This window comes from Zeugodacus cucurbitae, chromosome 5 (assembly GCF_028554725.1).
Source record: "Zeugodacus cucurbitae isolate PBARC_wt_2022May chromosome 5, idZeuCucr1.2, whole genome shotgun sequence".
Taxonomy (NCBI): domain Eukaryota; kingdom Metazoa; phylum Arthropoda; class Insecta; order Diptera; family Tephritidae; genus Zeugodacus; species Zeugodacus cucurbitae.
In genome coordinates this window covers 58,161,376-58,186,008 of record NC_071670.1, presented here as the reverse complement: position 1 = coordinate 58,186,008, position 24,633 = coordinate 58,161,376, and the positions used below count along the sequence as shown (strand labels likewise).

Here is a 24,633-nt window from a genome sequence, read left to right as displayed (position 1 = left end):
TTTGAAAATATTTATTTAATTTTTTTATTATTATTTTTATAAAACTATATATCATAAATTTTTTCATCTATTGATAATATTTTCCCATAAATTCAAACATACTTGATATTTTTTAATTTTTGTACAAAATATTATTCACTCCATTTATTCGAAACACCTCTTCAAAAACACATTACCACTGAAATAATAGCCTTAAATCGGTAAATCACACACGTAGTACACACGCGCCTACACACGGTCGCATCGGTTCATCACTACCACACGCTTCGATGTCACAGCCGCAACTGAAAGGAAAATTCGCATGAAAATCTCACTTCGCTTGATTGGGAAATCAAAAGTTCAAAATGCTGTGGCTGCGGCAGCGCCAGCGCCACCAAAAGCATGCAACTAAAAATACACACGCGGACATTCTTCGGTGCTATGATACATATATGTATATATGAAGATGGCTCGCTCGCAAAATATTTTGGTTGTCATTGTTGTTGTTCGGCGCATACACAATTGATGACGTTGTGTGGGAAAAACGTGCATTTTCATCTTGCGGCCTTTCTTAGTTGGTATTTTCACTTGTGTTCCGCTTTTCACTTCTGCCTCGCATATAAACACAACATGTTGCAAGTTGCATGGTTGCGTGTTGCATGTTGTCTGCAGTATTTTGGTTTGTTGCATGCACGTGTTGAGGTTATGGAAGGTGTTGGGATGATTTTTTTTAAGGAGGGGGTTGGGCAAGTTGAGGAGATGAGTGTTGAGAACTTCAACTTGAGGACTTGAGTGTTGAAAGCTTCTGATTTTTTGATCCCAAAACGGAAAAGTACAAAAGTATTTCGAATTCCATTTTGGGCCTCATGGGATATGCTTTTAGATTTCAGTTTCCACAGATAGGGACGAAATTGGAAATATCCTCTACTTGATAAAATCGCGTCCATTCCGGTTCTAAAGGCCCGACTGTCAAGATTTTGATCTTGATCGTCGTCAAGAACTGAATTCTTTATGAACCTGAGGCCGTTAAATATGAAAATTTAACCAAAACAAATAGGAAACCCTTCGAAACGGTTCCTGAGATCAGCTCTTTGATTGCTCTTAAGTTCTGCTGTTCTCTACTATGTAGATGTTTCTATCCATTGTAAAAATAAATTTTACATTCAAAAATGTTTTCCAGCGCCCAATTGCCGGAACACCGCCGGCAACATTAAAATTCGCTGCAAATATTTTAATATTCTTTTCAAGAAGAAGAAGAAAACCGAAGAAAATATAAATAAATTGAAACCGCCTTCCGCGTAAATATCGGCAAAGTAAATATACAAAAATCTGCTTTCATCATTTTCTGCACGATTTCGTCATTAAATCCAGAGTAAAATGGAGAAAAAAAAATTAAAAATCGCCAAAAAAATAAAAAAAAAACATGGCAATATTAAGAAAACAATGAGCGCGATATTTATGGAAAATATGCAGCACATACATACACACAGAAAAATTTTGAATAATTTTACGACTTGCTTGCAAAAATTTACAAATGCTGGAATTGTGAGGCTGCCCATGCCGTACAATAAATGTTTGCAAGAATTGGAGGAAACAGCGTATAATGAAAACGCTGGCAACACTTCGCAACATTTGCTTTTAATTTCGCTTTATGAGCGGGAAGCAATTTTCACGCTTCCATTTTACACCGAATTTCCTATGAACTAAAGCAATTATGCACGAATTATGTGGTTTTCAAATTTGAATTACTAAAAGTTTAAATTTCGGTGAACTAATTTAAAGTAATTAAATTGGTAATTATAAATGATGTTATTGTTGGTATAATTTAAGTAGAAAAATAAAAGAATAATATAGATAAATATGTATTAATAAATTATATAAAAATTTATGTATCTATATTGAGATTCATTATTTTTGTAATTACTGCAGTAATTACTTCCGATTACAAATAAAGAAAACTAGAAAATATTAAATTGTATATTTTTATATTATAATCTCTATGCTCTAATAGCATCTTTATGTTGTTATGAATTATATAAGCGCTCAAAGTAATTTTAGAAATATTGTCTATTTTTTACAAAAGTAATTATAAATAATTATTGGCGCTATCTCATTGCTATCAATTTTGATTGCTTACGACACGCATTGTTGATTGTTTTGATGCTTCATAACTAAAAATAATATTCTTCTTTTATTTGAATTCTAAATATAATCCGGTCGTGCTATAATTACACATAGTAATTATAATTACATGCAACGTGTAATTGACTACCAAATAGAGCAAAACGTGTAATTGTGAGTTGACCGATTTTTTGTGTTTAAAATCACTCTAAGCTTCTTTTGATGTTTAAAAAATGTGTTTTTATTAAAAACAAATGTTGACATTTTTTCAAATTTTTTTGAAATTAAAATTTTTGAAATTTTTTTTTTCACCAAAAATAAAAATAAATTAATAATTTTTTTTTTCAATATTTTACTGAACTTAAACTCTTCTATAGCATTTCTTTTAAATTTGTATCAGTAATTCTGAACATTTTGCAGCTCCATACTAAATACCCTAGTAGAAAATTTAACACTTTAATTTAACTTTTTCTATCTTGTTACTTGTCTGATATTTATACCCTGAACAGACAGGGTATATTAAGTTTGTCACGAAGTTTGTAACACCCAGAAGGAAGCGTCGGAGGCCCTATAAAGTATATATATAAATGATCAGTATGTTGAACTGAGTCGATTTGCCATGTCCGTCCGTCTGTCCGTCCGTCCGTCCATCTGTCTGTCTGTATATATACGAACTAGTCCTTCAGTTTTTAAGATATCGTTTTGAAATTTTGCAGATGTTATTTTATCTTCAAGAAGCTGCTCATTTGTCGGAACTGAAGATATCGGACCACTATATCATATAGCTGCTATACAAACTGAACGATCGGAATCAAAGGCTTGTATAGAAAGTTTTCGCATTTGACGTGGTATCTTCACGAAATTTGACATGGATTACTGCTTAAGGTAATAATATAATCTCCGAAGAAATTGTTCAGATCGGTTAGCTATATAACCTTAATGTTTCTAGCAAACAACCCGGCTAAAAAGAATTAGTAAAATGTTTTCTTTTTTTTAATGACTTTTTCTTACGTCTTTAGATTTGCTTAAACACATAGTTACTAAAAGAAATGCACCTGTGAAGGGTATATTAGCTTCGGTACAGCCGAAGTTAACGTTTTTTCTTGTTTTTGAGTATTTATAATACGGTAATAGGTTACCCTTTCCCTAAAACAAAACAGTGATTTTGTAGAGCTAAAAAGACTCATGTATATCGTAAATACCTTTTTTTAATATTATATTCCCCAATCCCTCATCTCTTGAGTGTGGAAATAATTAAGTGTGTTCCTCTTCAAAAACAATGTAGTCAATTAAATGAAAGTTGTTTATGAGTTGAGAAATATAATGCAAATTGTTGATGACATTGCATGAACCAATTCTTTGTGTGTTCAAATCGTACGGTTGATGCGCTGAAATGTCATTTTATTTGTTTTTATAGCATCACGTTCATTCAACTTGCCAGATCTGCATTTTTGCTTATACAATGTGTGTGTCTTTTGCTTATTTGTTCAGAGATTTTGTGTACAAATATTTATATGTGCGTGTAAACAATGAATGTTTCGTCACTAAATCGGCAAATTCGAATTTTGTACGTATATATGCTCTTGCATATAGCATAGACGTATGCAATTCAACTAATTGTCTCAATTCATATTCACAAAACATCTTGGCGCCAGTCCAAATAGCCAAAACATTGTTGTCATCAGTTCGTCATACGTATATATATATGTATGTGCCCACATGTCATATGTATAGTTGTCAAAAGTCATTGAGTTTGGCAAGCTGTTTGCCTCATGCCTGAGAAGTGTGTATTTTTGTTATTGTTGTCAAAAGTGTGTACCAACGACATCCCACACAGAAGGTGTGAAATACGAAAGCTGTCAATTCATTGATTAGTTATTAGAATTTGGCGTAAAAGATATAATAGATACAGAGACGAGTAAACTGTTAGCTTAAACGAAGCAATTATTTAAAGTAAAGTGATACTGACAAGCAATTATGAAAAATATTTTTGAAGAGAAAATATTTGGAACAAGAAAGTACCGACGTTCTTTGTACAAATAAAATATTAATCGTTGTGAGCAAACTTTTTTAGAAATAAATTCATATTTTATCTCAATCTCAATATCAACCTCAATATCAATCTCAATCTCAATCGCAATCACAATTTCAACTTCAACCTCAATCTCAACCTCAATCTCAAAATCAATCTCAAACTTAATCTCAATCTTAATCGGAATCTCAATCACAATGTCAACATCAACCTTTATCTCAATCTCAATCTCAAACTTAATCTCAATTTCAAATTCAATCTCGATTTCGATTTCAATTCCATATACAAATCCAATCTCAATCTCAATCTCATTCTCAAATTCAATTTCATTCTCATTCTCAATCTCAGTCTCAATCTTAATCACAATCTCAATCGCAATCACTATTTCAACTTCAACCTCAACCTCACCATCAATCACAATATCATTCTCAAACTCAATCTTCGTCTCAATCTTAATCTCGTTTTCATTCTCGATCTCAATCTCAATATCAGTCGCAAACTCAAATCGCTCTCTCAATCTGAATCTTAATTTAAATTAAAATTTAAATCTCAATCTCAATCTTAATCGATATCCTAATCTCAATTTCAACTCCTAAGCAATATTTTTCTATTCTAAGGGTGTATTTTGTATTTGTATGACCATGATATTGTTAAGTATTTCTAAGCTTTAAGCTTTAAGCCCCGCAACAGCTCGCTCGTTAAGATCACACCAGTATCATCATCATAAAAACCGAAATCCCTGCAGCTCAATGCACTACACATAAAGTAAAAAGTAAATCACGTTTCACTGGAGTGTAATCAGTAACGCAGGAAAAGCTTTTGCAGAAGCACATGCAACAACAACAACAATAAAAGACTGAAGAGCAATAAAAAAACTAGGAGCTATGTAAACTCATATACTTCTATTAAGGTACATACATATGTGCGTTTGGCTTCGTAACTGAAAGGACACAAGGATACGTTACCTTCGCCATTAAGGAAATGCCATTTTCATGCTCTTGCACAGTTAAGCACATTTTAACTCAAATTAAAGCAAATAAATGATAAGACAATAATCTACTGGCTTAGTGAAAGACCAGTAAACTCAAGTTAATGTTGGAAACGACGATTAAAAATGCTTGCAATAGCATTTTAACAGGCATTTGAGTGTAGTCGAGTCTAGAAGCGCTCGCTGCTTGAATTTTTGTCACGTGAATATATTTGCTTTTTTAATGCCTTATGTCAGGAGTAGGGGAAGTGCGTGAGAAGACAAAAAATATTTAAAATATTTCGTCCAAAATATTACATTAAATTGTTTGTATCACCAGCGCCACCAAGCGGATTCAAATATATAAATATTGAAATTTCTTCACCTTCATTGATAATTCTATTTCACTTTATGTACGGATTGCTAAAGGTTCATTTTATAGCATTCAAATTTTATCTAAACATTTCAGTTGTGTTAAGATTCGTAAGAAATTTCACAAATAAAACGCCCACCATTTGCCATTGTCACTTTGTTGCGGTGTGATAAAAATCAATCTAATTTACATTTTTATAGCCCACAAAACCGCTAGTGCGAACTAGGCTAATAGCGAGCAGCGAAAGTGTGAAGTGGCGTTTAAATGCTATAAATTTCATTTGAAGTGCGTGAAGAAGCGGTTGCGATGTAAATATGTGTATTTATATGAGGGAATACATTTTTGTATACACTTATACCCGCCGTCGTGTGTCATTTTCTCCACCAAAGCAGCTTGAAATAACCTGGGCAGCACTTGAGAAATTTATGGCTTTAAAGATAAATGTGGAATTTTCAGTTGTTGGGTGTGCTGGTTGGTCTGATGATGGGACAGCTACGGATTTTCAATGCGATTTCAGCTGAAGAGGTGGGAGGTGAATCTCTTATATATATGCTGACATGTATTAAGTATAAGTTAATAGTTTGCGGTTAGTTTATAAATACATTTGTCTACCATTTAAATGACACGCTGAAATCCAAGGCTTGATATATGTGACAGAAATAAATTTTACGACAGTTACGATTCGTGTGGAGGATGGAAGCCGAATACCGCAGACGATGGAACGATGAGCTGTACTAGTTATACGACGACATTGACATAGTTCAGCGAATAAAAAGACAGCGGCTACGCTGGTTAGGTCATCTTATCCGAAAGGACGAAAACGCTCCAGCTTTGAAAGTGTTCGATGTAGTACCCGCCGGAGGAAGCCGAGGAAGAGGTCGACCTCCACTCCGTTGGAATGATCAAGTGAAAAGTGACCTGGCAGCACTTGGAATTACCAAATGGGAACAAACTTCAAAACGGAGAAATGAATCGCGCGCTCTGGTGGATTCGCCTATAACCGGCTAAACGTTTCTACGCCAATTACATACAGACGATACGTCTGCCTCCGTTACTATTTTGGAATGTGTTTGACTGGAAACATTGGTTATTGATGTCCCTAACGAAAGGAAGAGGAAAGTAACATGTTCTATTTACAAATACAATAAAAGCTTGACAGTTTTTTTATGAGGTAGTGCGTAGCGATCTTATATTTTTCATTCCAGGATTCATTCATATGGCACTCTCACAAAAGTATAGTAATTGTACTATTCAAGTTGCTTACGTTCTTCCTTATTTCAGTTCCTATATGTCAAATTTGAGGAACTGAGCAAGAGAGTGATACTGAGAGTATAGTTTTGTGTTCAGTGATTGAATAGTGGTAGGCAATTATCAAGAAAGAAGTGATTTTATTTGAGGAGTCGAATTACAGCAAAGAGAGAGATAGAGAGAGCATAATAATCTATAACAATCCGACTAATTGAAGATCTACATAAACCTGAATTTAAATGGAGAGTTTTTTTATTGTATCGATCCCATGCATTTAATATAAATTTTTATAAATCCAGAAAGAAATTTAGTTAAAGATTAGAAATCTTTAAGTTTCTCCGAGATCACTATGAAATTTATAAAATTCTTGAAAACAAATCACTTTTAAGATATCCGCAGAAATCTCAACCACTCAATTCGAAAATGAATTCATTTGAAAATTATACACAAATTCCAAACATTAAACGCCCTTTATTAAACGTGTTCGCACAGCATTTCGCTCGTTTCTCCATCGTCGTTGCATCTGAATTGTTTCATTTTCAAATACAAATCATTTTGCTTGTTTGTTTACCCATCGAAGGTTAACCGAATATTAATTCAAAATAATTGTGCGAAAATTCTCTCGGCAACTCATAAAATTCGCGTATTTTTCTAATAAAAAAATAATTGTGAATTTGTGCGTATAAATAGTGATTCTACATGCGAAGCGAACGTGCTACATACTAATAAGAAGAAATATAAATGCTCAGTTATGTGTGCTGTTGTGTGTTGTAGTACCGCACACGCGTGTTTGATTTTATGCTCTTGTGCCGCGTAGCGCACTTCGTTCGTTGAAATGTACATTCGCTTTTCTTGCGCTTTCAATTTGTGGCTGAGTTCCCGCCACTTGAGGGATAACTAACTGTTTGATGGCTGAGCGAAATTGTTAATGCTTTGCAATTTGCACTTTGTTTGTAAATATTTTTAAACACGGCGTGTACTTGTACCAGCAATTTAGAGTTGTTTTGCGATTTTGTGGGGCAAATATAATATAAATGCGATTTTATTCTGTTTGAGAAAAAACTTTCATTTATTTTTCGCCAAGTGAATGCTAACGAATCACTTTTGGAAAAAGACATTATACTTTTTAGTTCAAAATTTATTGAAGAAATCTATTCAGTAATTATTTTTTAGGTGTTCACGCTTAAGTCTAATAGCCTTTTCCCACAGGAACTAATTGATCAATTAACCGGCCTCTGCTCGATTATTTGTAATTATATATACGTTATTTGTCTAGAAGTTGTTGTTCACGCTACACGACGGTAGATGTCGCTGCTGGAAATAAATAAAAAATAACAATCAGCTGATGAAACTTACCAACTTCTTTTGAAAAGCAATAACAAAAATGTGTAAAAGATGATTGATTATCGAGCAGCCGGCAGTGTGAAGGGCAAAAACTGGCTTCTCAATCAAAATTTTAATTGATCAATTAATTTTGCTGTGTGTTTGTAGTCAATGTAATCTTCAAAAGTTGTAGTTGTAGCTGATAAATACTCATAATTATATTCGAATATTAATCAACTATTTTCATGCAATATTTGCTTTATCCTCTGTATATTCTCTTCTCTAAAGTAATTCCCAAATATTTGTATAGCTTAAATTGCCACCAACAGTTAGTTATCATAATAAAAACTTTGTTAACAAAGGCAATAAAAATTTTGCAAACAGATGGGGAGCCCCATATACCAATGTTTTATTAGCATAAAAGGGCAGCGTGGAATTGAAACCGAAGCTGCCTATATTTGCCAAAATTTATTTAAATGCGCTATCATAAAAATAATTCGGCAGCCATAATCTTTATAAACAACCACCTGTAGTTTACCTATATTCACCAGAGTGAGATTTGATAATTAATTTGAAAAAATATGAATTCCAGAAACAATTATTTGGATTATCTAAAATAAATCCAAATTTTTGCTTTCATTTCACAATCAAAATAGTTTCTTATAAACACAAATGGAAAGCTCGATTAGTCGGTGCAACCAGGCGTATACGTAACATTTTGCATTTCATAAATTTGGACACACAAACCCAATTGAGTGAGCACTTTTGAACGTGCAATCAATTAGATTATGTAAGAAATGTATGTAAATACTTCAACTTACAGCTACATGTAAGAGATTTGTTGCTCTATGCACACACCGTAACGGGAACCGGTTGAAAATGTAAAGCAATTACTGTTCGGTCTGGCAGTTTGCTACAAAGCGGAAATTATAGTCTAGCCACGCAGACATACGCATATTTGTAAATGGGTTAACGCAAGTAAACGTAAGTTTACGCAATAAACATTTCAGGATTTTCATCTAAAAGAGTTTATAGTAACGGTATTTTACAAAAAAACTGTAATATTTTTGTTGTAGTGATGCCTCTGGTTTTAACAATAATTAAATTGAAATTGTTTTAGAAAACATTTAAAATTCTCTTATTTATTAAAATATTATGCAATTTTTTATTGAAAACTCAAAAAATTTGTTTAAGGGTTGCCACCTGTTTGAAAATGATAATTGTATACAATTAGTTAAAGATATATTTCAGTATATTTATCAAACTGCAGATGTTTAAACCATTTTACAAATAAAAATATTTTGAGAAAGTGTTGCCACCTGTTTAAAAAATAAAAAATAGTTAATACAATAAAAAATTACTATAAATAATTATGTCAGATATTACGTTTTGGGCATTCAATCAAGATCAGTTCAAAAAAGTTTCATAGCAAATTTAGAGAGTTGCCACCTTTTTTATTTTATATAAAATTATAAAAAATATATAAAAATTTAAGGTCGTTCGTTGGCCATGTCCTCATGAGTCAGACAATCCGTTCCTCTTGTAGTCCAATTTATATTTCATATTTAGGCTATAATATTAATATCCAAATAGCATAGGAGTTGCATAAAATTACTCGCTAGATGGCACTGAGTTCAAGATAGTTGTAAAAAGTTTATAAAATCAACAATGTGGATGCATATATGATTCTGAAATGGACTAAAATTCAAAAAGTATTCAAATATCGACTCGAAAGATAACTCAATTATCCACAACATGTTTAATTCGAATAGGTCAGAACTGAATAGGCCAAAACATACCGACCCTTAACAGTAAATTATCGCATAATGTCATAAAACACCACTTCACAAATTATGTTTCTTTCACCGGAAGTCAAAATTTTCACAAAAGAACTAATAAAACGCGATAACAAATCACTTGAGCGGAAAATGTGCTTTTCGCGCCTAAAAGCAAACTACGAAAAATTCGAAAACAAACACACACTTTCCGAGCATAAACACTCATGACAATAGCAAATATTTCAAATCCAAATATGCAAATGAAAACAAATCTAAAATAGCAATCAGTGGAGCACCGGGGGAGGAGCCAATGCAATCGCTGACGAAAAGTGAAAAAGAGCGATTGAGAATAACAAAAGCAGAACGACTTAAGGGTCAGCTATGCGGCAATTTATGAAAGTAAAGCAATCGAAACGCATAAAAACACAACAAAAAAAAATTCCTACACATAATTTAAGAGGTGGAGCGGTGGCATGGAAAGATATATAGGCCCAACCTATTTTGTCGTGATTGCTCAAGTCATTGAGCAGTCAACAGCGAAATGCTGAAAATATAAACATAAATACCAAGGAGTGTTTTAGCAGATTGCTTCATTTGCACACACATAGAAATACATATAAACAGAAAGGCAAGCAAGCTTATGCAAGGCATAATACCTTTAACTTTGAGTATTTGTTGTGATTTGAACGCTTTTCCGATTTAGATTGCCAAAAATCGCCGTAGTGGTCAAGGGTGGTTGTAAAACTTGCTGATTATGCTATTATTTCCGTGATTGGGGGTGTGAGAACAAATCGTTATGCTGCCTAGACTGTTATACCAACACACACACACACGCTGCTTGCTGTAATCGAAGTTTTGCGTGTTTTGATTGTTTGGAGTGGCGAAAAGTGCCGGGCATATGCCATTACTTACACTGCTAGAGTATATTATTGTCGTATGTAGCGTTGAATCGCTGAAAAGTAAAAGTGAACGCAGTCACATCATTTCAGGTGCGTAACGCTCAGTGTCATTAACATATGCACCATGTTTATTTTTAGGTCAGTATTTAGATTTGATTTATATTTTTTTCTCTTTTCTTCTTTTTTAAATATATATCTACTATTAGTTCCATTTTTTATATACTTCCCTAACAAGTTACCGTTAAGGCTTAAAATTATGCAGACTTCCGGTTGTTTTGGTTTGTAATGTTCATTGGTTCAATGGGGGTCAATTTAAGTTACTTCATAATTTTGTAATTTGGTGAATTAGGTACGCGTTTGTCACCTTATTTTGATTCTTGGCAATATTTTCCAGCTACTTAGCATTTTATGTGCCCTTTTAGCAGTTTTTGGTGTTCGTAATTTGTTCTAATTGATGAAATATAATTTATGTGATTGACCCTCAGTGAGATCTTCGAAAAAAAAAAATAAATAAAAATATTTTTCAAAAAATACTGGATCTTTACAGCATCTGTGAAATAAAATCTACGTTCAAGTTTTATACACCATTGAAATAGAAATAAAATGTTGATTGTATCCATATTTTAGATTTTTCAATAAGTATATTCTGAAATTAATAATTTTTTTTTTTTAAATCCTATTTTGGAACTTCGAAACCAAATATTTTGATTTTGTAGGCTAACTTCGAAAATCGGAGAATAGTTTTTTTTATTTATGACTCAATCTCCTGGAATATTTTAGTTTAGTTCAATACCCAGCCGAGTGTTATACAATATCAATGTAGTTTAAAGGGTTACATGGGTTTTGTCGGGTAAAAAATGGACATTTTGTTTTTTTTTTTCATAGTTGTAATCGAAAAAAAATCCTTCGTTCAAGCACGAGAAAATTGTATCTCGAACACCTGTGCAAAATTTCATCAAGATCGCTTAAGTAGTTTTATTATTCGGCTCGATAGGATTAGTATAATATTCTTGAGATGTTGTAGCAATTAATAAGCCAAAAAATAAAAAATCGATTTTTAGAACCCACGAAACCCATGTAACCCCTTAAGGAAGAAATATTTTTTTCAAAAACGAAAATTACCGTTATTTTTTTAACACACCCCGATTTCATCCCTTTGGAGAATTGTGTTCATGAAAATTTGCATTTATCTATTAATCAAAGTTCAAAAATGGTTCTTCAATGATTTTCAATAGATGAAAAAGATCCTAACACTATTAGTTAAACTGTAATGTAGTCCAGAACTGATAGATACACCGGAACGTGTGAGGAATTGAGGTTTTCGGTTATCTATCGTATGTAATCTATATTTCTGTTATCTATTATCTACCTTATGTTATTTATTGTTCATTATCCATTGCCTATTATACATATATCATTCAGTATATATTATCTTTTTATACTTTCGCAACAAATGTTGCTAAAGAGAGTATTATAGTTTTGTTCACATAACGGTTGTTTGTAACACCCAAAACAAAACGAGTTAGATATTGGGTTATATATATTCAAATCCGAATGTCTGTCTGTCCATCCGTCCGTCTGTGCAAGCTGTAACTTGAGTAAAAATTAAGATATCTTGATGAAACTTGGCACACTTATTTCTTGGCAACCTTGGTAGGAAGGTCGCTTTCGAAAATGAGCAAAATCGGACCACTGCCACGCCCACAAAATGGTGAAAACCCAAAACACATAAAGTGCCATAACTAAGCAAAAGCTATAAAAATAAAATTTGGTATGAAGGATCGCACTATGAAGGGAAAAGGGGATGCAATTTTTACGGGGAAGTGGGCGTGACCCCGCCTCCTATTAAGTTTTTTGTACATATCTCGCAAACCAAAAGAGCTATATAAACCAAACTTTCTGCAGTCGTTTTTTTTAGCCACTTCCTAATACAGTTCAAAAATGAATGAAATCGGATCATAACCACGCCCACCTCCCATACAAAAGTTAGGTTGAAAATTACTAAAAGTGGGTTAACTCACTAACGAAAAACGTTAGAAACACTAAATTTCACATAAGAAATGGCCGATGAAAGCTACACTCAGATTTTTTTACAAAATGGAAAATGGGCGTGGCGTCGCCCACTTATGGGTCAAAAACCATATCTCAGGAACTACTCGACCGATTTCAATGAAACTTGGTTTATAATAGTTTCCTTACATCCCAATGATATGTTGTGAAAATAGGCCAAATCGCTTCACAACCACACCTACTTCCTATATACCAGAACTTTGAAGACAATCTGAATCGTTTACATTACAATGTATAAAATAAGAACTAGTGAAGATATCGGTGCAGAACTTTGCACAAACACTATGTTTATAGTGTGGCAGCCCCATTCTAAAAATCGCCGAAATCGGACCATAGGTTTTTAAGGCCCCATATATCGAACACGAGGACCTCGGTGCTTCTAACCTAATATTATGGTTTCCAACTTTCAATGGACTTTATGCAATATATATAACGAATATGTGGGTCAAATTGTGTATTATATAATATAAATAAAGTTAAATAAATAAATTGCGAGAGTATAAAATGTTCGGTTACACCCGAACTTAGCCCTTCCTTACTTGTTTCTAATGCCTATTATAGATTACGTAGTTGATAAGTGAGTATATCCTTTTAGAACACTTCTTCGCTTTCATTCAGTATAATTGTCTTCAAATTAATCATCTACATTTTTTCATATTAATCACTCTATGACAATTTCTAAATCTGGTTATATTTCAACAAATCTTGTAAAGATTCGGGCAAACGGTTAGTGTGTTCAGAGGTAGTATCAAAATCCAGTAATTGTGTTTCAACAAACATACTCGCATATACTTTCATATCTATTTTTTATTAACCTTTTCTGTCCACCACTGCGTATACGTAACCTTTTTTCATAATTTTACTGCCAACCGTTTTTTGCCAACTTCATGCTCATTTTGATGGCAATTAATTTTTCCTCATTTAGTTATTAACAATCAAGTATTCAAAAGAGCATTCAATTTTATAGTCTTCCATTAGATAGTAATGAAAAATTATAGCTTATGAAGAAGCTAAATTAATTGGCGAAGAAAATGAAAGGTTGAAGTCATTTTACGTGTGACTTATTAGGTGTGTCCAAGCTTTAAAATTGACACTTACTTGACTATAAATATAGTGAATGACTGAACAACTTTATATTAGCGAAACGATTCCTCATTTCTTACTCTTGATATCCTTGGATATGTTGGTTGCAAACACTCATATTCAAAAGCAATTGAAAAATCGTCTCTATATAATAAATGGAGATTATAGAATATATTACATATTATTTTTTATACCTTCTTTAATTTTTATATATATAACCGTAAATTTCCATAAAGCTTTCCAACACTAGCGCATTTTCCATACTAATTACTCTACTGACCCAAATAAAGGCGCAATATACATATTTAAATAACTGTGAAGCTATCACATATAAAAAAAGCAAAAAAAAATTGAAATAAAACCCTAAAAAGCTGTTCGCTTTGTTCGTGTTTTCGCCTCATTGAAGACATATTTTGCGTGCTGCGTTCACTAACTCATAACTAGACTATTTTTTGTGCGTTTTTATTTGAGTTTGTACTTCGTCACCTCATGGCGCTCTGCTCTGTCTGCCGCAAACGGTTTTGTAGGAAATCCCATTGTACTCTTCTATAAATTGTACAACTTCCTTTCAGCTAGTTGCCACTATTGACCTTGGCCGCAAAACAAATTTTTTAAAGCTTTTTTTTCTTTTTTCTATTTGTTGATTTTTTTTCTGGTTGTTTGCCAAACGGTGGTGAAAGTGCTTTGAACTTTTGTGGCATAAACTATGGCAATGCCAGTAAGTGGTGATAAATGGCAAAAATTAGTTAAGTGAAAGTTACATATGTACACTTTAGCCGTGAAATATGCGTTGCTAAAGGTAAATTTACGAAGTTTGATTGCCTCGATGTTGGAGTTAGATTGTATTTTGTTAGAATTATTACATAATTAGTTGACCTCTTGCTAGTGTGAACTTTGATTTGCAGACTGAGCGGAAATGTAGTAGAGAAAGTGGTTTCTGCGATGAAAGAGCGAGAAAAGTACTAAAACTCTATTTTATTGTTTTTATTTCACCTACTACTTAATAAGCTTATTGGTGTTTCAGACAGCCAATAAATTCAATTTGTTACCAAATAGTCAATATGAAACGGATGTAGTCGAACATTTTATACTCTCGCTATTTATGTATATGATTTTAATAAGATAACACACAATTCGTCCCGTATATTCTGCATTAAGCCTACTAGAATAACGAAATTCTGGGGACTGGGGTAATTCCTGAACCGATTTAACGAATTTTCACTACCAAACTACATTATATCCAAGGCAATACGTTCACTTAATTTGGTAAGATATCTCACATATCAACCGATATATATAGTATAAAATCTGAAGTTAGAAAATCAGTATTTGAGTTATATGGGGGCTAGAAGAAATATTGACCTGATTTTGGTCATTTTTGGCATAGAGACACGCTTTTTAAAGGAACACATCTCCTTTGAATTTGGAATATGTGAGAGATTGACCGATATTTTTGGTTAAAAATTGGCCACGAGTACTGAGGTCCTCATATTGTATATCTGGGGTCTTGAAAAGTGATAGTCCGATTTCGGCGATTTTTAGGTGGGCGATGGTATAAAAAAGTAGGCGTGGTTATGAACCGATTTCATCAATTTTCAAATCAATGGGATGTCCAAAGAATGTTATGAACCGACTTTCGTTGCAATTGGTCAAGTAGTTTTTATCCATAGTTCAATTTTTATACCAATCTTAGTGTATTTTTATACTCTCGCAACAAAGTTGCTTAGAGAGTATAATAGCTTTGTTCACCTAACGGTTGTTTGTAACACCCAAAACTTAACGAGTTAGATATAGGGTTATTTATACAAAAGTGATCAGGGTGAAGAGTGGAGTTCAAATCCGGATTCAGTTCCCTTACGTACCCCACTCTACACCATGAAAATAGTTGAAATCGGATAATAGCCACGCCCACCTCCCATACAAAGGTTAGGTTGAAAATTACACTAAATTTCACATGAGAAATGGCAGATGGAAGCTGCACTCAGATTTTTTTACAAAATGGAAAATGGGCGTGGCGTCGCCCACTTATGGGTCAAAAACCATATCTCAGGAACTACTCGACAGATTTCAATGAAATTCGATACATAAAATTTTCTTGACACCCAGATGTCACGTGAGGAAAATGGTTGAAATCGGTTCACAACATTGATAACTTCCCATATAACTCAATTTTGAACACCATCTTATTCCTTCACTTTATAATATATACATAAGGAACCAATGAAGATAGCGAAATAAAACTTTCCACAAATACTCTAGCGTCCATAGAGTATATGATCTGTGGCATCACTTGTGAAAAAATTGTCGAAATCGGACTATATCGACTATGTCCGGATATCGAATATGAAGAACTCCGTGCCTTATGATAGTTTTTCACCGAGAATGTCGGTAAATCTCTCAGATATCTTAATTTAATTGAGAGGAAATCTTTTTTTTTAATAGTGTGTCTCTGTGCCAGAAATGGCTAAAAACGGGTAATAACTTCCCCTAGCTCCCATATACCTAATATTAGGGGATTCAAACATTCAATGGACTTTATACTATATATGTATATGAAGAATAACAGTCCTATTCTGTGCACTTGACAAAATAACAAAAAAGTTTAAAATTTTTTTCAGATTTTTATCAAGTAAGAACTTTTTTGGTATTCTGTGACAATTTTGATAAAATAAAAAGCTACAGTACGCATAGCTTTTCCCCACACGTGTGGGAAACAAAATAATGTAAACAGAAACAGCTGATTCTGTCCAATTATATTCGAATTGAATTGAAAAATTGATTTGAATTATTTTTTAACGTAAGTTTTCAAATACATTTCAATATTTGTTGCAAAATAGTTAATAATTTAACTTCAATTTCACAATAAATCCATTGCTTTTGGTCTAGACTTTTCTTAGGGTGCGCAAATATTCCATGCTCCGAAGCTGGCACTATTGTTCATGCAAAAGGCCGTTATTTGGATGAGTGTTTGTTTTAACCGAGCCTTCTTTAGTGTGGCTTCGTTGATAAGTTTGGTTTATGATTGACCAAAGAGTTATCAGATTCTGATATCGAGATATCGACTGAAGCCTTTCAGACCTGATGCAAAGTATTTGGTTTGGTTTCACAACTCCATTTACTCTATATAGATGACAGGGCTATACCTAACCAAACAGGGAGTGCTGCGCGTAAATAAAGTTGATTGGTAATCAAATGGCAGAGCCTATATATTCACTTTTCCATCCCAAATCCTCCATAGTCTTTTGCTCCCCCGCAAAGCCGTAGGATACTTCATAATATAATACATATACATATGTCCTTTATAATATATTTAAAGCTGTTTGGAATGCAATTTTTATTTAGTTGGTTGTTATGTTTAGCTTCAGAAAAGTTCCTTGGGGACTACGAAATCTAAACTTTGTTCTTTGTTGGCAAAAATTTGCTAAGCTGTAATCGCATGCAATATATAGAAAACAATTTCGTCAATGTTACCCTCATTATCCTCATTTTTTTATACAAAAAACGGAAAAATAAACTTCTTAATATATTATAAAAACGGCTCAATAACGCGAGCCATCCACATGTTCATATTTTTCCTCTTTGTATAAAACTAACGACAAAAGTAAAATATCTGCATTGCAACAAATTCACTTTCACAACTATCCACAGCGAGATATTTTATTTGTCAAGAGCATTTTACTTCTTAACAACCTATAAAGAAAAGAGCTTTTTATTTTAGACACAGAATACGAAATGCTTGATAAATTTCAATTTTTTACAAATTAGAAATTTGTTGAATTTGTAAAGTGCACAGAATAGGGCTGTAAGTCTGTCAAATTGTTTGTTATGTTAATAAAAATATAGCAATAAATTGCGAGAGTATAAAATGTTCAGTTGCACCCGAACTCAGCATTTCTTTACTTGTTTTCGTACCATCTTTATCTAATCGATATAAATAATATCAATAAGCTTATCACCTTTAAATGAAAGAAATCGGCCCAGGGGTAAGGTCCCCATATACCAACTATAAGATTTAAGTTAACCCTAAGATGACGCGGTTTGCTTCTAAAAACGTAAAAAAGTGAAACTAGAAGCCGTCAGAACTTTGGGATCAATCTTAAACTCTATTACCAACCTTTTATATTGATTTATTGCTTCGCTCTTTACTTCACTATGAACTCAGCCTCATCTACTACTACAATAATGATCTACATAAAATATCTAAGTCATTATTTATTACTAGAAATCCACAATCTATGACATAGGTAGACGATATTTTGTTTCTTATATCATTCGTATATATCAGCAATTAATCCACAATATTTTACATGCGACAGTTGCAACATAAACTCCTAGTGTGACTATCTATCATAACTATTATACAAAAGTACGTTTACAATAGCGTTAGGAAACACCCAGAGCGTGATTATACAAAGGGTATTATAATTCAATAAAAATACATAAATGTACCACATTCCACACCCAAATTGCTGCAACATTGTATAAATTATGGCACACTTTGAAATTCACGTACAAATAAAAATGCATTTTTCAAATTCTCTAAGTGACACATTGAAAGCCTCAAAGACCATAAATACACTTTTAAAGGAAGCGCCCCCTTCACCAGATGTCGCTGTAATTAAGTACCATAAAAATATAGAAAAGTTGGAAAAAAACTAGTATTTTAATGCTGCATATTCATAAGGAAATGGAACGGAAATTGCAAAAGCCACCAAACGGAAATCTTAACTTGATGTTGATGTTGCATGTAACGTCTTAATGCCACGGATATTTACGGCCGTTACACACACGTTTCTACGAGTTCTTTTGATTTCAACCATTTACAACACTTTGCCCAAGTGAACATTCTTAAGAGCGGGGGAATGTGATATCGCAAGTGATTCGAAATGTGATTTGAAATGTGCGTGCAATGCAGTGACATCAAAAGTAGCAACTCTGTAATTATTCAATAAAATAGGTACGAGCATAGTATATTCATATAACTGCCTACTGAAGTACTTACTTATGGTTGGATTATAAATGTAGCTTTTTATATGAGAAGCTTTGAATTGAGGTTGTTAATTTGCATGGTGGGTGTTTACATTTACATAATATGGTTCGAGCAATAATATTTATATGTGACTTAGCCTTAAACCCAGAGGGTGGTACATAACTAAAGAAACTTTGATATCGAAATCCAGTCCATAAAATAACGTATAGCTATATAGTTTTTTTGTTGGTTTTATCATTTCCGAAGTAGTCCATGTGAATCCGTGAAAAATGTCTACAAGCTTGCCGACCTTTACTAAGGTAACTCAAGAAAGGTGTTTTTAGCAAGAAGAGGAAGGCATCCTCTGCTGAAAACGAATACCTTTCGCATTTTCCTTACTATTGCGTCAGCCTACTGGATGCTCCTTTAGGTAGACAGTCCGTCATCTCAATATCAAATGATACAAGTGAGAAGACAAGATTTATGTTCATGGTGTAATGAGCCTCCTCAAGAACATTAGATATTTACTTCCTTATTAACACAGCCACGCAAAAAAAAGAAAAACTGTAATGACCTGGGGCTTATGAATTTTTCAAAAAAGCGTCCGCTATATTGGATCCGCCAGTTTGAATCATCAGGGTTTTGAGATAACTCCAGAAAACCAATATGGCGGACAGCGATTTTTAAAATTCATCGTATTCGCTCGTTATTCGGGGGTTTTCGAGGTCTCTGATTACGAATTCGATATTGGGTTTTCAAAATTAAAAATTTCGAATTCAATAAAGCGGACGCTTTTTTGAAAAATTAATCGGAGTCACTTCAAACTCGTTACTCGGGGGTTCTCAGAGTTGCTGATCAAAACCCTGATCTGATGGGGTTAAATGGACCTTGCATTCGGATTCAGCGACAAACACTGGCGCCATCATATAATGCACGACCTCAGAAACATATAATGCACATAGTAAGAGCCCCTGGTCATGACAAACAATGTTTTTTTGTGTGGTTCTGTAATTTACCTACTTGTTTCTCGATCGTCTACTGAGGACTTATGGTCTCGAGAAGCCAAAAACCAATCCTTTAAGGTGACCATTATCTGGTTTGAAGGGATATTTATACTTGTCTCTAAACGGATAGAAGAGCTCGACAAAAACTTTCGGACCGAGTAGTGAGGCTGAGACCGAGGTATAGGAAATACTTCGTGCTTAAAAAGGTGGGTTGCTGACACGTAGTAGTTTTTGAGTTTGACTGCCCGTGCTTCGTGCAGATTCGGTTCTCATGCTGTGCTCAGGAACTTGAAAAATCTAGACAATCGAGACAAGTAAGTGTTCTAAAGCCCAACCCCTTGATCTCTGGACAAACAATATAAACAATATAAAATATTCACTGTTTCCAAGGAGTCCAGGTGCGCCCTCAATACCCATTTGTCGTAACCAATATTTATACAAAGTGGGATTTGATCTAACTTTAAGTTTAGGAGTAAAAAAGTCCCTTCAAAAATAAACAAACAATTCTTCGCTTAAACTTTGCTAAACCGCATGGATTTCAAAATTTCTATTTACCGTTATATCGACGGAAAACCACAACTTTTGGTTAGAAATAACAAAATGGATTTGTTTCACCCAACACCTTACGATTATGCAAACATCAGTGAGCATATCCATGCAAGTACATATGTATGTATTTATGTGCGTGTGTGTTTTATGGCGTCAAATATTGCGTGCTGCACGTGAACACGTGACTTTTCACCGAGCGGCTTAGCCACATCACAAACTACTTCATTGTCCATACTTGTGTGTATATATGTATGTATGTGTGTGTGACTTTTATTGCAAACTCTTCGGTTTTGAGCGCCAACACGAGCTCCCTATCGATTTCTTTAGTCGCGACATGACCACTTAAATATTTACATATAAAATTTTGCATAATAACTTTTTTCGGTTGTATAGCGTTACTTTGTGGCGGCAGTTGTGGCAGTCGTCGCTGACTTGTGTCGCCGAACTCACCGTTTAATTACCGCACGACATGCAATCAATAAATTTGTACGGAGTGTGATAGTACTAAATTTTGCATAGATTGCCATAAATACATATATACTTAGGAGCTGAGACATATGTTTGGTTCTCTATGAAATATTTGGGTATGCATATGTGAAGACCAGTATACAAATTAATATGTCTTTTGGAAATTGTTTATGGATGTCTGTATGTAATAGTTTGGTTATATAAAGTTCGTTGGGTTTGTCAGTTTTAGAAAATTACTATTCATGTGATGAATTAATTTCTCTTACTCATGGAGAAATCACTGGGCTTCCGAAATGTGTTTAACTATTAATTTCCGTATTTTCATTGCCTTTCAGGAGCTTATGTTTAAAAGAAACCTGCCTTCAAGCAATCCATCATCATTCATTAATTCTTTATGATAATATACTTTGTGAGTTCCGAGATTATGCTTTACTATTGTATTTATGCATCACGATCACGCCCAGGATTTTTTATTCCAAAAATAAACATTCAACAAGATCAGCCGATCAATTCCGATAAGAGGGCTTTGGTTTACTGCTTTACGGCCAAGGTAGACATGGTCTTACTTATAGCTTGTCCATATATTTCGGCAACCGTAATGTATTCGTATAATAATACGAATCGTAGACTTAGTAATTTTTGGAGCCTTCCGTATGACTCAGAGAGAGGGTAAGAGAGAGTCTCTTCCAATTATAATTATATTTCTACGACTATAGTCTTGCAGTTTTTTTTCGAAACTCTTTATATGCTTGAGATACACTTCTGAACTCCGAAAGTTGGTGCACTATATGCATTTAAGAGGCTTTCGACCTGCTGACGGATCTTATTAAAAGCTTCTTCTTACCAAAAAATTTTACATCTGTAGTCTACCGCCACTTGACCGTATTTACCAGGCTTTTGAAGAACTTTCTTTAAGCGGTTATATACAGTTAGAATTTTCAAAAAATCGATTTTTTTATTTCATTTTCTTAATGTACATATATTTAAGAATACACACAAAAAATTTCATATCGTTCCGGTGAATATTTTCAAAGTTACAAGCAAATGAAAAATTTGAAAAGACGTTTCAGAGTGCTTGGAAGTACAAGGTCCAAACTTAAAACGCGTTTTTCTCAAAATGGTGTTTTCAAAGTCGGTGACCAACATTACTCGAAAACGGCTAGACCGATTAGTCTCAAATTTTAACACGACCTTCTTAAATATATTTTTTAGTAATTAATCGAAGATTTTTTCTCTCCGATAAATATTTTTTTTTTTGTAAACAATTTACTCCGAAATTTCGGTGAAGAATCGATTTTTTTTTGAGAAACCGCCATTTTGTCAAAAAATTTTATTTTGCTTATTCCTTCGATTAAATACTAGATTTAACATTATTTTAACGAAATCTGTTTGGTTTTTTAATTTCATATGATCCAGTTCCGAGATATAGTGGTCACCGCAAAACGTCTTTTTTGAGAGGAGCTCCTGGAGATCAGCTGTAGCTCTTTTTCAAATAAATATTTTTACTAGTACTAAGTCTTAAAATACAGTTAAAAGATACCATATGTGTATACATTTTTGGATCAATAAATTAAAAAGTTTTCTCAGAAAAAATTCTGGAAAATTCACTTTTTTTCGGCCGTCTAACTGTATATAACCCCTTAATTCATCGAAGCCTTATGGCCAAGGTCAGTATTGTTTAGTTCTGATAAAACATGTATATCCTTTTGGATCACTTGTAGTTGTCTCTAGGACTCAAGTATTTCTTGTGGAAAAAATGTCAAACTCACTTCTAAGTTAACTTCGACTAAATTTATTTGTATTCTTATTGGTTCTAACTGATTGCGGTTGTTTTGAAAGATCTTCAAAGACATTTTTTGGTGACTGTATGTTTTATGATATGATTTAATGAGCTTGGATTAATATTATATTTAGAGTATGGTCTAAACAAATATAAGCTCTTTTAATGAAAATTGAGAAGTATAATATATTGTTAGAAGTTGGGATCTTTATTTCTAGAGTAGTCTAGAAATGTATCTTTAAAGCAGAAAAGGTTGGGATTCATTAAAGATATAGTATTCATCTGTAATGCAGAAGAAAGACAGAAATACAATTTGTTCCTTTGATATAATTCAAGAAAGTCGTAGTATCGTATTTTGTAGCCTTTTTTAATTTGTAAAAACATAAAAAAAAGTTTTTCGAAAAAAAAGTCGCTAACGGGTTAAGATAAGCACACTTGCTTTTACATACTTTAACATGAAATTCATTACTAATTTTTAGTTTTTTTTTTTCACTTTCTCATTGGCTAATTAACTTTCGAAGTTGACCAACAAATTTGTCTTCGCCAACAAACAAGTTATTCATGAATATTGACAGCAGCCATTTACAAGGCGATTACTCTACACAGCACACATTTACATACACTCTTACATATAAAATAAATACCAATACATTGGTAAAGTTATTTGCTACTTTGCTATATATTCATCAGTTTATCTCATTGATTGATGAAGATGAATAACCAAACATTTTTCTACACAAAGCAAATTTCAGAACACTACAAGCGTCTTCTGCGTCTATGCCTTCGAAAAGTAGTTGTTGCTGTTCTTGTATTTATTTTTGGCCATTTGGCTAGATTAGCCACTTGTGTTAATCCCACGCAGAAATTTTTCTATTAGCAGCACTTAAATGTTTTATGGCCACTTGAAAATAAACACAAATACTCGGAAAATAATGAAAACAACAAGAAAAAGTGGGTGAAAAAAAATTTAAAAAATAATTATTTAAATCTCATGTTGATTGAAATGTTTTAGTTGTAGGTGTGTATAAGTATTTCTTGATTCACTGTATCATGCTGGTGCAAAACTGGATTTTTTTCGAAAATATAATTATTCTTATTGAAAAATTATTTTTCTTATATAAAAGTAAAATAATCCAGTAATCATTTATTATTTTCAAACATAAAATATTTTCACTTACCAGCCCACCTACGCCACAATAGATCGACAGCGATGCGAATAGGATAATATGATTTAGCGCCGATTTCCATTGCATAGACTCCCAACAGGTTTTCTCCTTATAACAGAGCACATGACTGGTTGCCTCCGACTCAACGTGCACATGCTTCAGTTTATCCAGCAGTTCTACGCTGTCTTCGTCGGAAGAGTCGCCAATATTTTTACGATTCTTCATTTTTTTTCAATTCAAACAATAATTTCATTTACAACAAACACATAACCTCAATTTAATTTTAGATTTATGCATGATTTTATTTATTTGACAATTTCTTTTGTTGTGTTTTTTACAGCCACTTCACTTTGTGTTGAGTGTGCAACACATACGAACGCACATACATGGCGATATTGGTAAGTACAGCCTTTTATGTATCGTTGCCTTGTAATTTTCATTAATTCTCTTTACTTGTTGTTGTTGTACTCTTTTATTAACGAATGTGTGTGGACACAAATGTATTTTTGTTTTTTTTTTTCAAAAGTTGTCTGGAAGCTCAAGGGCACTGTATGGCGGTTCGTTTTATAATTTTTTTTTAATTAAAGAAGCTAATTAGGGACAACGAGTTATTCATTTACATCTTCTTACTTCATAAAATTATATATTTATAATATTTTATAAAATTTTGTTATATATTATTTATATAATTTATTTTGGATTATCTTATCCATGACAATTTAAACCATTTGTCAAAAATAATTATTTAAATTTTGGATTTTTTTTTTTTATTGAAAACTACACCTACAATTTGCCTAGTGTGGTTTAATTCAAAATGTTAGATC

The 24,633-nt window shown here is 33.1% G+C and overlaps 1 protein-coding gene across 8 annotated transcripts in view; it reads right to left on the bottom strand.

Moving 5' to 3' along the window:
• Positions 1–24,049, bottom strand: part of LOC105210013 (TWiK family of potassium channels protein 7) — a 57,863-nt gene extending 33,814 nt beyond the window's left edge. For 3 of the 8 annotated variants that reach the window (XM_054230564.1, XM_054230562.1, XM_054230567.1), the window contains exon 1: positions 103–303. Coding sequence is in view for 1 of the 8 variants with exons in the window: in XM_054230561.1 (XP_054086536.1) it covers positions 23,822–24,034 (213 nt within the window). In the remaining 7 variants the exon portion in view is untranslated. Of the gene's footprint in view, positions 1–102; positions 330–23,821 lie in introns of those variants that run through there. The other 5 variants (XM_054230561.1, XM_011180723.3, XM_054230566.1 and 2 more) reach the window with 5 other exon arrangements.
• Positions 24,050–24,633: the final 584 nt, after the last annotated feature.